The sequence below is a fragment of the Eleutherodactylus coqui genome, chromosome 10 (genome assembly GCF_035609145.1).
Source record: "Eleutherodactylus coqui strain aEleCoq1 chromosome 10, aEleCoq1.hap1, whole genome shotgun sequence".
NCBI classification, from domain to species: Eukaryota; Metazoa; Chordata; class Amphibia; order Anura; family Eleutherodactylidae; genus Eleutherodactylus; species Eleutherodactylus coqui.
In genome coordinates, this window is record NC_089846.1 from 14,839,406 (window position 1) to 14,856,919 (window position 17,514).

Sequence of the window (17,514 nt, forward strand, 5' to 3'; positions counted from 1 at the left end):
GGAAGACTTTAAGGTTATGGCGCAGGGTCTGCATGTCACTGGGAAAATGGCGGCGCCCAGTGGTCTTCACCCTGATGGGCGCCGCCGCACGTGGTGAGAAGATGGATGCGCTGCCCGAGAAAGTGCGGCTGTTCCTGCTGCAGCACCCGACCTTGGAGGTCGTCCCCGGGAACAAGGTGAGGGCGGCACCACGAGGGTCTCGTTCACACCCGCGGGTCCCTGATCTGCATCACGTGATGAACGGAGTCCCTGAAAGTAAACAGGTTGTCATTGATCTGCTGACACGTAGAGCCACGTGGGAACAAGATGGTGGCACGCGCTATTTCTCTGCGCACCTTAATTATATGGCTGTTGATACATCCGTAACGCCGCTATCGGACAGTCACTGCGCAGGACGGCGTGCGTGAGATACACGGTCATACGTGGCGGCAGATGGCGACTGGTAGAATACTGCGGTACGGTCGTGTGACTGAGGCTGGGCGCACCCAGGTGTATTATTGCCGTGTGTTACGTTGGCGCTGTGCGCCCGTGTGGCACGCGGTAACTTGCACCAATCAGTTACATGGCCATGCGCAGTTCTGATCACTGATTTGTGTGTCAGAATTGCGTAAATAAGTAAGATGTGAAGCCGCGCAGCGCCACCTGATGGATGGCAGCAGTCCTGCAAGTCCATGTCCGACCCTTTATAGCAATGATTGGGTTTGAGGACAAGCTGGAGTTTGGTGGCCTTTTGGGGGGGGGTTGCCCTAGACGGTTTATATAAATGTGGGCGCCCCCCAGTAATTCCAGGCAGTGTTGTAAGACCCGCCGGCTCTGTTGCTGCTCCCTTTGTTATGTGTCTTGAGCGCCCCCTTCTCTTCCAGGTGCGCTTCACAGTGACAGGCCACGAGCTGCCATGTCGTCTCCCGGACCTGCAGAACTTTACCGAAGGCAAGAAGTACCAGCGGCTGATGAACCGGCCTCCGGCATTCGACTACAGCGCCTATGAGCCGCATATTGTACCCAGCACCAAGAATGAGTGAGCAGGGAGGAGGCACTGAGAATGAAGGGTGGCTCATGGAGGTGGCACTGAGAATAGGGAGGGGGGGGGGGGGAAGTGGCACTGAAAATGAAAGTGTGGGGGGGGGTGCGGGGAGGTGGCACTGAAAATGAAAGTGGGGGGAGTGCGGGGAGGTGGCACTGAGAATAGGGGGTGGGGGAAGGGGGGTGGCACTGAGAATAGGGGGTGGGGGGAAGGGGGGTGGCACTGAAAATGAAAGTGGAGGGCATGTATTGCTTTGTATTGACTCGCTATTCGGCTCCTTTTCTCCATAGAGGGCAACTGTTCTGCAAATTAACCCTTCGTCACATCAACAAGATCCCAGAACACGTTCAGCGACACGCACAGGGCAAGCGCTACCTCCGGGCCCTGAAGGAGTGTAAGTATCTGCACTCTGGGTGCCCCTGAACCCCAACACTGTACATAAGAATGAGCGATGATGGAGGCTGCAGGACTGCCATGTATTCATTGCCCACGTCATACCGGGATCCCGGTTTAGATCCCCCAATATCACCCAGGATGAAAGCTGCTGCAGAGAACAGCAGACCCCGCCACCAGATATGATATTGTCTCATGGTGGGAGCTCTAGCAGCTGCCGCAATCAGCTGCCCATCAGCGGGTTCTAATATTGAGGAGGTAAAACATGTACACATGAATACACAGATATAGGGGTAGCCTGAGAGTCCTGCAGCCCCCCGACACAGTCACTGACACCCTCATAGAGACAGCCTGCACCATTGTAGTATTTGCGTACTTTAATTTGGGTGTGCACCATACAGATTCTTCCTAAATCCATGTGACCCCCCCCCCCCATTGCTTCACCAGATGAGGAATGCCAGAAACAAGGGGTGGACTATGTTCCCTTTTGTATGCAAAACAAAAAGAAGCAGCGCCACCTAAAGGACAATCGAGCAGGAGGTGAAGGAGGACAAATGTGGAAGCCGGAGGACAGCCATTCTGAGGACAGTGACTCTGGGGACAGTATGAGCGACCTTTACCCAGGTAAGCGAGGGGGGCTTCCATCCTGTATGGCCTCTCTATAGTCCACAGACTTGGCATACAGACAGCTCTCGTCTAGGGAGGGTGGAAGGGAATGGTTCGCAATGTTCGGGGGGGGGCGGGGGCGAGGGCTCCTACCATACAGTGGTAGCACGGGGAGGGGGGGTTGTTGCCGGGGATCTGCAGCGCACGGCTCTCTTCTATCCTTGCTGTTTTATTGCACACATGACTAGTGACGCTTGTGATTGGCTTTTGTGTGACAAGTGTTGCTATCATAGGAGCGGGGTTTGCACTTCCATCCTGTGTTACTAGCTGGGGTTGCATGAAAGAGGCGAGAGTGACGGGCCGGCGTCTGTGGCGCAGCCTGGAGTTATAATAGAGGGCACTATGCAAGCTGCACCAAATAGTAATTACACTGTGTGGCCTCATGTACCCCTCCCCCCCCCAACTCGGGGATCTCTTGTGCCCCCTACAGCTAATATGTTTTCAAGAAAAAGTGCGGCTGAAGAAGAGAACGGCAGCTTGCAGACCGCCGGGGACGAGGAGATGGAAGTCGAGGAAAACATTCACAGCAATCAAAAGAAAAGGCCGCAGGTGAGTGCACGGAATATCCACATGATGGGATGAGACAGGTCTGGCTCTCACTTTAAGGCTACCTACCTACATATGGACGAGCTTGATATCGGTCCGAGAAACGTGGCCCAATATCGCGCTTGTGAGCGTGCAATCTACCCGCATATGTGAGGTGTTTTTCAGGCAAAAACGCCTCGGATTTGTGAAACTCTGAACCATTTGCGCGAGTTTCACATGCGGTAGAGGATTGGAAGTGTTCCTCATTGATGTTCAATGGGAAACCTCGCGCACTCATGCACATCGCATGGTATACAAGAGCCATACGATGCATTAAAGGTCCTATTGAAATCCATGGCTGATGTGTTCTGAGGAACGTGATAAGATAGGACATGTCACAATCCAAAAGAATGGGGTTTATATTAGAATTTCTCAGCCGTGTAAAATCGGCACACAGGCTTATTACAGCTGCATTTAAATGTCTATAACACGGATGTGTGTCCTGGCCTGACCACGAGTATCCTGACATGATGCTCAGAGTTCGGGTCCGGCACGGGGCACCATCCGTATTATGGACCAATGAATGCTGCTTTATTATGCCGTCTGTCACCGACCTAAAGGGACTAGACAGGATCAGAAAATCATGGCTGCTTTCTTCCACAATCAGTGCCACCCTTGGGCATGGGTTGCATCGTCCTAGCCCATTCATAAAGTGACCCTCTGGTTGCGGGACAAAATTCTGTACCAGGACTGATGGGGTAGGGGGCGGGGGTACATTACCTGTAGATGTTCTTCTCTGCCATCCCTCTAGTCCACCGCTTCTGGGTCCCTTTTCAGCCTTCCAAGATGGTCAATACAATCTTCAGACTACCTTATCCCGACAGTCTATTGGTAGTGTTAGACTACCAATGCACTATACCTGCTCTCTGATTGGCTGTTGCTGATCACGTGACCAGCTTTAGACAATCGGTGCAATGTACATTAGATATTTAGAAAATTGCTGCAGCCAACTTGGATAGCTGAAAATGGGGCCAGGAATCGGCTGATCGGAAGGGTGGCAAAGAGCTGCTGCAGGTAATATTCCCCTCCTGTCCGGGGTATTGTCCCAAAACCAGAGGGTTTTCACCTTGATTCAGGCTTGAATTCCACATCCACCCCATGCAGAGACAGTGCTCAGTTTTTGAAGAAAAAAAAAGCCATATTTTTCTAACCCTGGACCATGCCTTCACCTTCCTTATAACAGAAATGCCAATTGTTACACCCAAAAAGCATTAACGAACCTGTAAAGGTTTCATCACGGTGGAACGAAAGGTTCTGTAACTGTCTAATAGACTTTGTCCCAATTCTGCACCTTTTTCAAGAGCCCTGTGTGCTGTCAGTGAAAGGCAGCGTCCCTTGTTTACATCCAGAGGCAGCAAACCCATCCTGACCGTGTGCTGCTTCCACAGCTGAGCGTTTGTTACAGTGTATCACTGTAGTTAAGATGAAGTGAACACGCAACAATTTCTCTTCTCCTCTCTCGGTCCGGTCGGTGTTCCTTGTCCAGCAGAGGCGAGTTCTGCTGCCTTCGTCTGGACGGGATACAATGAGACGTTTTCACATATGCAGCTTGTCCATTCTGTTGTGGATTTTTAATGCAGATTTCACCCTCTGCGATGCATTTGCAGGCTCCGCCTTCTATGGCGCATTCACACGTATTCTCTCTGCATTACATCCTTATTTTTTTCAGGGATGTGATCTGGACAGCATAAACCCCACTGATTTAATTAGACATGCGGTTTTTACATGCATTAAAAGAGAAAACGTGCAGCACAGAAATCGCTCATTAAATACGGGATTGCGTAAAAAGCGCAGCAAATATGCAGTTGCATGGTTTTTAAAGTGTTTTTACGCGTGTTGGCAGGAGATGGTGGGTTAAAAAAAAAAAGGGACATCAATTGGGCTTTCTTGTGTGTTTTTTTTTTTTTTGCATACGTGAAAAATGCAGTGAATATGGATGCAACATGCACATGAAAAAAATCATACGCAGTGGAAGCCGTCTGATTTTTGTGGACTGACATTGCATTGATGTATACACCTGTGTGAATGTGCCTTTAGGCTAGACTTGGGCCACTTCTTCTTAATAATAAATGTTAATCTCTTTCTGCAGAAACAGAATGGATCTTCCCAGAAGAAATTCAAGTCTAATCACAAGAAATCAAAGACGAGCAAGAAGCTCTAGGCCCCGCCCACGTATTTTCTTTTTGTGACCACTAATGCAATAAAGGTTTTGATTTTTGTTTTGGCAGCTGCTTCGCTCCAGATTTACTAATCCTATGGAATAGACCTCTTTCACTGACTAGACTATTTAAAATATACCTTTTATTACAAACTAATTTGAAAACCAGTATCGGGTACGTATAACAAGACACAACAGAACGCCTAGAGTCCAACCACTATAAGGAGTTGATAATTCCAAGCAGGAGTGAAAAGGACTGGTTATGGTTCCTGAAAATAATAAACCCCGTTAACAAATAAATCCTGGGCGGGCGGGCATCGTCATAATATCCTTCACCTTAGAAGACACACTTCAGGATGTGGAGCGTCGGAAACCAATTTCTTTTAGTGTCTCTGGAAGTGATCTATAAGTCGATTTTCTTAGTGTAGCCTAAACTGAGTTTATAAAAGTGGTCCACTGTGTTTCGCTTGAGGCAAGCTCTTCAAGGACCCCGATAAACCTTATAACCATATAACTCCCTCCACAATCACATACTGGATATCCCAGTTTAGGACAGTCCTTATGATCCCTAACAAGATCAGTACTAGACGCATTCAAAGAAACTACCTAAGATCTCCTAGGCGGCTTCTGTTTTACTTTAGGTGCAATGACCCAGGAAGAAAAAGTATATTTCTTATAAGGGGTATGCAGTCCTCTCAAAAGAGGGAATTCAGAATCTGCACTCAGAATGTTCTTTCAATAAGGCATTCCTCCTCCTGTGGTAGATGTCTAATGCCATACACAGGTGCTGTGCTCTCCGTCTGACATCTCATATCTATTTAGAGCAGACCAGCAAAGTTCTTACTTCTAGAATCCCAAATTGCTATCTGATAATATAGCTAAAGTAGTCGAACAACTAGAGGTGGTTTCTGATATACCAAATGAAAAATAGAAATTGAAAATAAAGTGATGAACCAACAGTCCTGATGGTGGACGACTGGTGCACATGAGCTGATCCTATAACACCCTTCTTATAGATGGCTCTCAGCCTTGCCCCCAAGAGGTGTGTGTAGTCCTCAACCAATCAGGCATGCCCTCACATCGGGCGTCATCCATAGTCTCTTCTGGTATTAGTGTACCTTGACGCCACTGGAAGCTAGGGGTTTGACAGGAGGAATGCATCCCTAGCTCCCGATAGGGCCACGGCTCACAGGTCCTACTAGGACACACTGGATAGATTGTGTGTGTGATGTGCAAAAGTGGTTTTAGGCTTACATTATTAGCTGGCAATACTGCCATGTTACCGCTGTAACGTGGCTGCATTAACATGTAATAATGTAAGCCTAAGAAGAAAAATTAGCCTCAGCCTAAGGTCCCTCGCTCTCAGCAGCCGGACTGCAGCTCTGTCTTGCCCGTTCCCCAGCTCACAGCGGCCGTGCTGATCGGGTGTGCTCTGCCGGGACTGACATCACCGTGGACACCGCTCCCCTGCTAATATATGGCGCCCTCACTGCTTCTTCTCCCCCCACCGATAGGACTGTTACATCCATGACCCCGCTCCCCCAGTGACAGCTGCCGCTATGTGCACTATTCGAGACCATTATATTGGGCCTACATTTCTGTATTATATCATTTGGCTTTACCTTCAGTTCAGTATTTTTGTAGGGCTTAGAGTTCCCTTTGCCAGGCCTTAGTTTATTCGATCACCATAGTTTATGTGGTTCCTAGACAATTATTTACCTTAAGGCTGGAAGAACACTGGGCACCAGTGAACATCTAGAGCGTGTGCTGTCTCTTACCCCCCCCCCCCCCCCCCCCCACCCCACTTCAGTTAGAAGACTATTTTAGTGATCATTATACTTAGGACAAGGAAGTTTTGTAGTGATATATTTATTTTTGTGTAGATAAAGAAAAATGTCTACAAAGATCAATATATGAGTGTCCAGGGGTGAATGCAATTAGATCTACACAGAAGAGGTGTTGATGATAACATAACTGAAAACAACTAGACTTTTTAAAAACTTCACAGAAGAGCACGGCCGGAGAACTGCGCCTCTTTCCCTTACTTGACAGGTCTGATTTTCATCTCCGATCTTCTGTAGGAGTAATTATAACCCTTCCCTGAGTACCAGTTAATTCCATTAGCAAAAGATTCATGTTTCCCAGGAAGGTAGAGGCCATTCAGGTTGGCTTGGTGGCACTGATTATACCACCAGGCTCCCTTGTACAAATCCACACAACTTCTATTATCAGCATCATTGTCTTGGTCCTGGGTGGAGAACATCATCCCATTGTGGTACAACAGAGAATCTCCTAGATCAAGATACAAGTATAGTATAGTGACCTCCACAACTCATCCACCACACATCCATTATTACACCACTGCTCGTTACCTGCACTGCCACCGATAAAGCTTCCAAGTACCAACTTGTATTTCTCAGTCTCTCCCATTATTTTAAAAGAGCTGTATTTAGCAAAAGAGTTTGTAGCATTGAAGTCCTGCAGGTCAACATGGAGCTCCCATGTACCTGTGATGAAAGGAGAAGAATTCACTTATGAAACGTTCCTAAATGCTTCAGAAATTACTGCATACCGTATATACATTACAGTTTAAGACTTATTCAAACCTCAGTGAGGTATCCCTTACCCTGCGGGTAGGTGATAACCTGCTGACCGGTGGAGGTCCAATCAGTGGGACCCCCACTGATCCTGAGATATCATCCTGGGAGTGTTCCTGAATTTTTTGACAGCGCACACCACTGCCCCAGTAACTTCAATGAAATTTGCAGCAAAGAGCCAAGTGCAAGTGCTTGGCAATATCCAACAGTCCCATTGAAGGGAATCGAGCAGTGGTACATATGCATGGCCACCAATGTAAAAAAATTCAGGATGCACCGAGGGGGTGATATCTCGAAATCAGTAGGGTCCCAGTGGTTGGACCCCCACCACTTAGCATGTTAGGTTCTGTTTAAACCAGGCAATTTCTTGTTTGAACAAGCATACGTACGAAGAATGTCAGAGTTCGCTAGAACAGCCCGTTCATACAGGCAGATACATCGTTGGCTTGTTCATACAAGAAATCGTTCAGTCGTTCACTGTGTTAGATGAATTAGATTTTCTAGTTGTCCCCACACCCCTTTTGGGTGCTCTCCTTGGGAAGAGACTATGCCATCCCACGTCACAGGCTTCTCACGAGCTAAGCCAGAAGCCTACAGCACACTGATGAGGGGCAAACACCCCAAAACAGCTGTATGTGCATGGTTCTCTGGCTTCCTATTCCCAATTATTGTTAAGATTCGTCAGAAAGTCACATTGATTTGAAGGAATGCTGCCATCCAGTAGGTGGTGCTGCAAAGGTATTTTTCCATCTTCCTTATTTGCATAAATTACCCAGAGGAGCTAGTCTCCTCACTGACCTTCTAGTTGTCCCCACACCCCTTTTGGGTGCTCTTCTTGGGGAGAGACTAAACCATCCCCCGACAGACTCACCCCCTAGGTGTCTCCACACGCTTTTTGGGTGCTCTCCTTAAGGAGACACGACACCCCTCCTGACCCAAGTTGAATGAGAATGACTGAATGATCAGTATTTAAACCGAATGATAAATGAATGAGCCAACGATGATTTTTATGCCTGCATAAAATTAGAGATGAACGACAAGCTTTATTGTTTGCTGTTCGATCCTTGGCTGTGTTTACACTGAACGATCGTTCCCTTTCGCTTGTTTGAACGATTTTTGGAAAGATAATCTTTCCATGTAAAAGGACATTTATCTCTTAGCCTGTGAATAGAGAATAACGTGCTGAGATGGGCATACCCCTAATAGGTCAGTATGCAGTCCTCTCCTATGTTCCATGTCTATACAGGAGCTCCGCATGGGAACAATGCAAATCCGATCACCTTAAAAATATATTAAAGATGATCTATTAAAAAATCTTGATTTCAAAGGTTGGGCATTCAATTTAAATATGAAGATTTCAGCGTTTCTTCAATCCCTTCAAAACAATGCAAATCTTCAGACATTACAGAACTCATCAAAGCTGACAAGAAGATGTTGAAAAGCTAATTAGATAAGGTTCTTCAAGATTTAGGCTGCATTCCCACGAACGTACATCGGCTCGGTTTTCACGCCGAGCCGTTATACGTTGTCCTCGTGTGCAGGGGGGGGATGGAAGAGCCAGGGGCAGGAACTGAGCTCCTGCCCCCTCTCTGCCTCCTCTCCGCCCCTCTGCACTATTTGCAATAGGGAGAGGCGGGGGCGGGACTAATTCTCAGAACTTAGCCCCGCCCCTGCCCCACCTTTTTTCATTGCAAATAGTGCAGAGGGGTAGAGAGGGGGCGGGAGCTCAGTTCCAGCTCCTGGCTCTTCAATCCTGCCCCCCCTGCACATGAGGACGATGTATATCGGCTCGGCGTGAAAACCGAGCCGATATACGTTTGTGGGAATGCACCCTAAAGTTGTGATATACAGGTATCAGGTTGAACTCCAAATGGGCTTTCTGATTATAGTATTAAAGAAGACCTATCATAAGTGCCACAGTAATGGGAGTTTGTGAACTGCAATCCCATTGATGTCCAGAATAATAAGCACCCAAAACTGCCATGATGGACCACCCTGTTTGGTATATTTCATTGCTGCTCCCTGCCACTGTCATTGGAAGGCCTGATCAACACTACCTGATGAAGTTATCTTGTGAATATTTTCATTCCCGAGCCAGAACTCAGATAGATGGCTGCCAAATCCGTTCTTATAAGACTTCCAATCACGTAGGAAATCAACAGTACCATCAGAACGTCTCTGAAAGACCTAGAAAGAAATGAATACTGAGATCTGGACCGTTGTATGTTACATTATTGAGGTTATGAAACTCTATTGTGTCCAATCTAATTTTCTTGCTTCCTTGACTACACCAAATAAAGCTTTCCTGGATAATGGACAAATGAGTCCGCACTTGTGAGGAGTGTGTTTTGTGTTCAGACCCCTGTTACCAGCTCTATCTCATAATCTACTGAAAGCATCCAACACATTGACTAGTTCATCTGATAATGGTGGTAAAGTTGGTTAATTTGGTGGCTAGTCAGAGGCCAGATGAGTAATTGACTGATGGCTGAGCGATGAATGTTCATACCTGTTGATGACCCCATTTTGATCTTGTTTGAGGGTTTTAATTCTCATTCCATGCCCCTATAACTAATAATCCCAACAATGCTCATTTCAGTTTGTATGTTACCCAACAAATCATGAAAATAGAGAAAAAGACATACAATCCAGCCGCCACCATCAGTGTGCATATCACAGAGGACTCTTAGTGGTTGCTCTCCATTAGGGTATATAATGTACCAGTCACTCAGGGTAAAACCTTTCTCCAGCAGTGATTTACAGTCATGTGCATCTGTAAGACATAAGAAAAAATAAAAGGAAGGAGAAGTGGAAGCTATAAGAGCTGTGATAGTTTATCCTCCAGGGGAGGGGTAGCAGCAACACAGGGAGTCCAAGTAGTGGGTAAAGTCACTTCAAGCTTTATTTTGTGCAGCACAAACCAAGCACACAAAATGAAAAGTCCATAGAATATGCACCACGCAGGGTGCTCAGGTTCACGCAGAGACACCGAAGGAAGCTGCACCATGCAAGGTGCTCAGCAGTTTTCTCCTCAGGCTGTCGGGCCCTGACTTCCTGGAGCTGCAGTCTTTTATGCTCCAGTAATGAGGTCAGGGCCTACAGCTGCGCTTCCAGAGAACTAGGGTGAAGTTGTGGGCTGGAGTGCCACCCTGTCCAGACTAAAAGCCTGGGAGGGAGGTATACTCCATCCACAACTTCACCCTTTAAATGCCTACAGAGCATTATACATAATATCATTTTTCTGATAGAGGTGAATGGAGTTTGGCAGTAGACACATAGATAAATTGGTCCTCGTATTATTCCACTGTCTTGGTTCTCTGACTATCCCTATATGGGCTTCAGCCTGGCTCTTCACTAATCTCCAGATACCAGCCCAACCAGCACCTTAACTGTCCATAACCTCTCCCAATTTAGCATAATCTCACCCTCCTGACTTCTCCATTGCCTTTTCTCTCCCTGGCGTTTCTAAAAAGAGAAAGCACTGGTATACTATATACTTACTGATTGCTGGAGTACACCTGTCTAATGTTGACCAGACACTTTAGATAATTGTCGGTCAAACAGGTTATTCCTTCAGATGTATCTGTACACATGCATGCTTGGTTTGGCTGAGCATGCATGTATTCTCCATAGGGATAGGGAAGTAAGCCACTGCTATACATCTCTGATGGCAGCTTATCTCACTTGACAACAAAGAAACAGACATGTTGAAATTCAATATGCCCAACCCTTTTTTCTCCCAACATCTGCCTTCAGGGAAGAGTTGGGACACCTAGAAGTGGTGGGTCAGCCAACATTCGTCTAATGTGCATAGCCACATTTACTTTTCTACAACTCCACTTCTTGCCACTAAAGTAAATGCCCACTCTTTCATTGTACGACATAAAGGCTTTGTTCTTTCGTAAAGATAGCCATGGATTCAACGCCATTTATAACTGAAGGCATGATACTGTGGTGTATGACAGATCAAAAAAGTGCGCCATTGACCACGTTGACTGATAATGTTGTCAGACAATTGGATGGCAAGAATAGCATTTGTGCTGCACTATTCTTGCCATCTAAAGTGACTTAAACCTTGATAGAACCGATATGCTTGCAATGTAGATATGAACAGAGCCTAAAAGACTGCTAGCGCTGGAGTTGCCCTTGTTTAGCGGCTCTCTGCTCTGCATTATGGAGAGAGATCTCAAGCAGGAGACCCTACACTGTTATGTCCATATGCCCTACATGTTTTCATGAGTTAACCCCTTTAATTGCCTTTTTCTACCCCTGGGTTAGTTGTCAGAACTCACTGTCATCTGAGTAGTCTACACCCAGAGCTGCCCTATTGTCAGTGGTTTCATCTTTTTCAATCCTTGTCTTTGGCCCTTTACTCCTTGCTTCATCTACTGATACTCCTAACCAGGAGGTATGGCAAAATGACTATGGAATTGACAGATTGGTATAAGGAGCAATGACTGAGGGAATCTCACTCACGATACAAAGCCTCCGGGGAGCCTGGATCTCCTTTATCTCCTGTGTACAAGAAAAAAGATAATATTTTACAAGTTCCTTAAAGTTTAATATTGGTTACATGAGAAAATATTTCAATGTAATTCTGTGTAATGGAAAATCTTTGCAAATGCAAGATATCAGAGTCTAGCACTTTTTCTTTAATTCCAGATAAGAATAAAGTGCACCATAGACTTTTGCCAATGTGCAAGGGATATATAATCTTTATTTGACAAAATTGTGAGTAATTACTCGATCGAGCACCGCGATTTTCGAGTACTTCCGTACTCGGGTGAAAAGATTCGGGGGGGGGGGGGGTCGGGGGGAGGTGTGGCAGAGCAGGGGGTAGCAGCGAGGAACAGGGGGGAGCCCTCTCTCTCTCCCTCTCCCCCCACTCCCCGCTGCGCAACCCCCCACTCACCCACGGCGCCCCCCGAATCTTTCCGCCCGAGTACGGAAGTACTCGAAAATCGTGGTGCCCGGGCGAAAAAGGGGCGTGGCCGAGTATGCTCGCTCATCTCTATACATAGATAGATAATACTTGTAATAGACACTTCAAATGCAAATATACATTTATCATTCTCCAGGAACAAGATCATTACAAGGTTTTAATTACCAGAATCTAGAGAAGACATCTCATACAGTATGATCATTGCCTCTATACCCACCTATAGACAAATAAAGGATAAGAGGAAGAGGAGGAAAACGGACTAACTTGCCTTTTTTCATATTTTAACTTTATCGCCCAACAAAGGACATTGACAGTCCAAAAACTTGTATTATTTAAATCTCTTTTTGGAATGTTGTTAAATAAGGATTACCGTATATATCCCTTCTATATCTATAAAAGCAAAGGTCTATGGTGCACTTTTTTACCTATTTGGAGACCCCAAGGCAGTTAGGGCCTTAAAGGTGCACACAGCAACCAAAAGCCTTACTATTGACAAGTGCGACCAGTTAGGATACTTTACCTTTTAAGCCTTTAACCCCTAAAACACCGGGATTTCCTGCATCAAAATAGAAGTTACAAATTAGAACCCTGTAGATGTGCAGGTACACAACATAACATAGAATACTATGGTGGGGTTACATAACAGCAGATGACGAGGTACAGAGTATTAAGGTAGCAGAATGCAGTCCTAAGCTCTCACTTACGATTGAAGGTTCAAACCCCACATGGTTCAGGTAGCCTGCTCAAGGTTGGCTCAGCCTTCCATCCTTCCGAGGTTGGTAAAATGAGTACTCAGCTTGGTGCTGGTGGGGTGGGGTAATAAGTAAATTACCTGAAAGCGCTGTGGAATAAGTTGGCGCCATACAAATAACAAGATTTATTTATTTAAAAGAGACCAGGGACACCAACAAATTGTAGAGAGGAATAGATGCATGGATGAGAAGGTAGTAGTGATACGAAGTCTCCCTAGCATCTTAAGTCGGGAGGGTTATTATAATAGCTGGTATGGTGAGGTCCTTATAGGAGGATGACATGGCTTTTGAACACTTTTCTATGCACTATGTAGACATCCACTTGATACTAACCTTTTATCCCTGGTGGCCCAGCCGGTCCTGGACTTCCTGGAGGACCTGAGTTAAAAAACAAAGACTGTAGTACTATCTACCAGTGACCATATATTCCTCAGAGCAGTTCACAGCGGGTGCATTCAGTAAGTAGCCTATTGCCTTGAACAGTTAAAGAGAACTTGTCACCGGGTTCATGCTGTCTGTGGTTCGGGCAGCATGAACCCAGTGACAGGTTTCCTTTAATGGATCAAAATCTACATTTTATACAGAAAGTAGAATATAAGCTCTTCCTGTAGCCATGACAATAGCGCATTCATTCTTGATCACTTTGAAAAATTTACATACACACTTTGCATAAGCTTTGATGAATATTATCAAAAGAAACTGAGCAGATACCAACCAAGAGAAGCTTCAGTAAACACAACCTAGACAACATTTAGTAAATACCACTTGAAAAAGTCCCCATACACATTACACCTCTGATAACTGTAGAGTTGGACGACTCTCTGATGTGTATGGGGGCGTCTCAACTTTCACCAGGAAGATGATATCAGGGAAAGAAGGATCGGGGTACATTGAATTTCAATGGTTGATCCTTTTGTCTCCCAGGAGATAAGCTGCCATCACAGCTGTCTTACTACTGTGTATATATATACCAGCAAAGAAAGTGTCAGTAGTTTCAGTAGATACTACCTGGAAAAATCTCACTATATACTGTTTACATCTCAGTAAAAGCCAAGAAGAGAAGAAATTTTGGTATATGCTACCTGGGGAAGATTAGTCAGGAGGTTTACTGATCTAAATCAGCAGTTGCTACTTTCTTTGTTCTTGAACTACAATATAAACGATAGACCTATGTTGTGTCATTCTATGCTTTTTTTTAGTTCAAAATGTCTTTTTATTAGATACATTGTACAATACAAATATTGTGATAGGCATCTCTTACATATAACCAATGTTAATACCAACCGATCAAAAAACTATTAAACTGTGCTCTGGATAATAAAGTGATTTCTAAAGAGTCTCCAAATTAGTTGGATTATTAACTAGACTAATTATGCCAGCTCACGAGAGCTGGATAGAAAATAACTATACATTAATAACTCATAAACTTCTGATAACTATGTACCTACAAAGGCTGATCTCTAAAGAACTCCCTGAAGCGGTCGGGAGAAAATTTGTTGTAAGGGGAGGAAGGTATAGGAGGGATGGAAGCAGAGATGTGGGTAAAAGGGAGAAGAAACTAGAAGGTTAGAAGGAGGAAAAGATAGATAAGATAAAGAGGAAAAGAACATAATAATAAAGAAGAGAGATGGTGCCTCAGTCCGGAGTCAACCGGTTAACCCCACACCTATCAGTGCTGAGGCAAAGTTCCATTCACCAGCCAGTGCTCAAATCCTGCAGATCTGTGAAATTTTATCCAAGCCTCCTATATGAACCAATATGCTGAGTATTTATCATCATCCCTAGCCCTCAACTCCTCCATGTGGCCTATTTGGTCCAGTGCCGTTACCCAATTCAACCTTGACGGGGAACCCTGGGATCTCCAGAGTCGAGGGATCGCTATTCTCATAGCCAAGAGGAAAGATCTAAGAATATTCCTCCTGCTAGTTCCAATGAGCCCCGGCAGGATTGAAAGCAAGGCTATTTCCGGTGTCAGAGAGCTCCGATTCAAAACATTGTATAGTCTCTCAATCTCCTTCCATAGTCCAGACATAAAAGGGCAAGACCACCATATGGTCACCATGTGTGTGAGCGAGCCTACCCCTCCCATGCATCTCCAACACAGGTAGAAGGTTCCTGGGTAGTTCATTCTATGTTTTTTGAACTCTGTATTAGAACTATGAGTCTTTAATTCATATAGTAAGGTGTTAAGGCCACCAACCTCTCTCTCCTGGGAGTCCATGTTCTCCTTTACCTCCTTGGGCACCTGGGGTCCCAGGACATCCGCGAAGAATGGTCAACTGCTCTGTGCCACCTGTGAATCCCAAAACATCCAGGTCTTAATATATATAATTCCATTAATATAGAAAATGGCTGTAATAGACTCTGAGAAGTATCTAACACATATGACATTTTAACTCCAAAAGACTGACTTACTTGGGCACGTGTCTTGAGCATTACTAAGAGAGATGAAAAAGAGAAGGACTGTACATGTCGAGGAGACCATTTCAGCTTCCAACTCGAGATCTCTACCTGGTCTGAATCTGGTCTTTAACAAGACAAGCGCCCTTTATATCTGCAGATAATATCTTATTTGAATAATTTCTTATGTGTAAATCTATATGGCTGCCCCTCCAAAGATGGAGCAATCATCTGGCAATTGAGGGCAGAATGTCTGCTTCCTGGTATCTGCTATAAAAACATAGATATCATTTACCAAGAGTAAGATTTCATGATTGCAGCAACCAGGATCTTAAATCAACACAAACAGATGTTGGAACAGGAATTGTAGTGATGATAATAGAATCTGATATTCTGCGGTGATCACATCCCGTGTTGGCAGATGGGTCACCAAAACCCTCTACTGCTGTTATTACACTCATTGTCAAAAAAAATTCAGCCCCTAGAAGAAGTTGTCGTTTTGCTGCAAAACTCGGCATGCAGTCACATCTCAGGTAGATATGCAAGTGATTAGAGTTATGGTGTAATTAGATGAACGGTCTTGTTACCTGAGACCCTAAAGTGGTTTCCCCCTTGGCCTATAAGAGGCCTTCGGAGGCTCCTCGTGTGTAGTGATGTCTTCTTCCACTTGTGTAGAGCTTGTTAACCACTAAATACCTCTAGGGGGGTCACAGCAATGTCCCCAAAACATTGTTACACTTCTGTGCCTGCCCGGTTGCCCAATTTATCACTAATAAAGGATCTATGTGACCATCTGGAATGCCAACTTCCACAGCCTATGAGTTTGCAAAATCTAGAGCCTCAGTTGCAGCAAATGTGGAGTGACGTGCCACAGAAAGCATACAGAACCTGTATGCATTCATGCTTGCCCGTAACACATCTTGTATCCAAGCTAGAGGCGGTAAAAGAGGGTACTAGAAGCTCCATGCCCGCCAGTATTAGATCCTGTATCCAAGCTAGGGGCGGTACAACAGGATACTAGAGCCTCCATGCCTGCCTGTATCACATTTTGTATCCAAGCTAGGGGCGGTACAACAGAATACTAGAGCCTCCATGCCTGCCCGTATCACATTTTGTATCCAAGCTAGAGGTGGTACAACAGGGTACTAGAGCCTCCATGCCTTCTTGTATCACATCTTGTATCCAAGCTAGGGGCGGTACAACAGAATACTAGAGCCTCCATGCCCCCTGTATCACATCTTGTATCCAAGCTAGGGGCGGTACAACAGAATACTAGAGCCTCCATGCCTGCCCGTATCACATTTTGTATCCAAGCTAGAGGTGGTATAACAGGGTACTAGAGCCTTCATGCCCCCCGTATCACATCTTGTATCCAAGCTAGAGGTGGTACAACAGGGTACTAGAGCCTCCATGCCTGCACGTATCACATCTTGTATCCAAGCTAGGGGCGGTACAACAGAATACTAGAGCCTCCATGCCTGCCCGTATCACATTTTGTATCCAAGCTAGAGGTGGTATAACAGGGTACTAGAGCCTTCATGCCCCCCGTATCACATCTTGTATCCAAGCTAGGGGTGGTACAACAGAATACTAGAGCCTCCATGCCTGCCCGTATCACATTTTGTATCCAAGCTAGAGGTGGTATAACAGGGTACTAGAGCCTCCATGCCTGCCTCTATCACATCTTGTATCCAAGCTAGAGGTAGTACAACAGGGTACTAGAGCCTCCATGCCTGCACGTATCACATCTTGTATCCAAGCTAGAGGTGGTACAACAGGCTACTAGAGCCTCCATTCCCACCTGTATCACATCTTGCATCCAAGCTAAAGGTGGTACAACAGGGTACTAGAGCCTCCATGCCCGCTCATATCACATCTTGTATCCAAGCTAGAGGTGGTACAACAGGGTACTAGAGCCTCCCTACAAGGAGTCAGTTATCCACAATAAATGATGCTTTTGCTCTGATATTGTAATCACTTACTTATATCAGCGTTAC

The 17,514-nt window shown here is 45.5% G+C and overlaps 2 protein-coding genes across 2 annotated transcripts; one reads left to right on the forward strand and one right to left on the reverse strand.

Annotated features, from left to right (window-relative positions):
* Positions 1-32: 32 nt before the first annotated feature.
* SURF2 (surfeit 2) lies at positions 33-4,893 on the forward strand. The gene is made up of 6 exons (XM_066580325.1): positions 33-176; positions 864-1,018; positions 1,315-1,418; positions 1,865-2,041; positions 2,514-2,632; positions 4,758-4,893. Exons 1-6 carry the CDS (start codon positions 33-35, stop codon positions 4,827-4,829), a joined length of 771 nt encoding a protein of 256 aa, XP_066436422.1. The 3' UTR covers positions 4,830-4,893.
* Positions 4,894-6,720: 1,827 nt separating this feature from the next.
* LOC136580088 (ficolin-1-like) lies at positions 6,721-15,624 on the reverse strand. Its single transcript, XM_066580327.1, has 9 exons — positions 15,533-15,624; positions 15,318-15,410; positions 13,451-13,495; positions 12,886-12,921; positions 11,900-11,938; positions 10,069-10,196; positions 9,481-9,610; positions 7,199-7,333; positions 6,721-7,118 (listed from the first exon to the last, which is right to left on the reverse strand). The coding sequence occupies exons 1-9, from the start codon at positions 15,600-15,602 to the stop codon at positions 6,868-6,870; spliced, it is 927 nt and encodes a 308-aa protein (XP_066436424.1). The 5' UTR covers positions 15,603-15,624; the 3' UTR covers positions 6,721-6,867.
* Between the last annotated feature and the right edge of the window lie 1,890 nt (positions 15,625-17,514).

Excerpts from the sequence above, each read along its gene's own strand:
- SURF2 (XM_066580325.1), top strand. The coding sequence starts at position 33 with ATGTCACTGGGAAAATGGCGGCGCCCAGTGGTCTTCACCCTGATGGGC. Across the intron at positions 177-863 it reads AGGTCGTCCCCGGGAACAAG|GTGCGCTTCACAGTGACAGG; the intron begins GTGAGGGCGGCA and ends CTTCTCTTCCAG. Across the intron at positions 2,633-4,757 it reads ATCAAAAGAAAAGGCCGCAG|AAACAGAATGGATCTTCCCA; the intron begins GTGAGTGCACGG and ends CTCTTTCTGCAG.
- LOC136580088 (XM_066580327.1), bottom strand. The coding sequence starts at position 15,602 with ATGGTCTCCTCGACATGTACAGTCCTTCTCTTTTTCATCTCTCTTAGT. Across the intron at positions 12,922-13,450 it reads TGGGCCACCAGGGATAAAAG|GAAATCCCGGTGTTTTAGGG; the intron begins GTTAGTATCAAG and ends ATTTTGATGCAG. Across the intron at positions 10,197-11,899 it reads CTCCCCGGAGGCTTTGTATC|ATGCACATGACTGTAAATCA; the intron begins GTGAGTGAGATT and ends TATGTCTTACAG.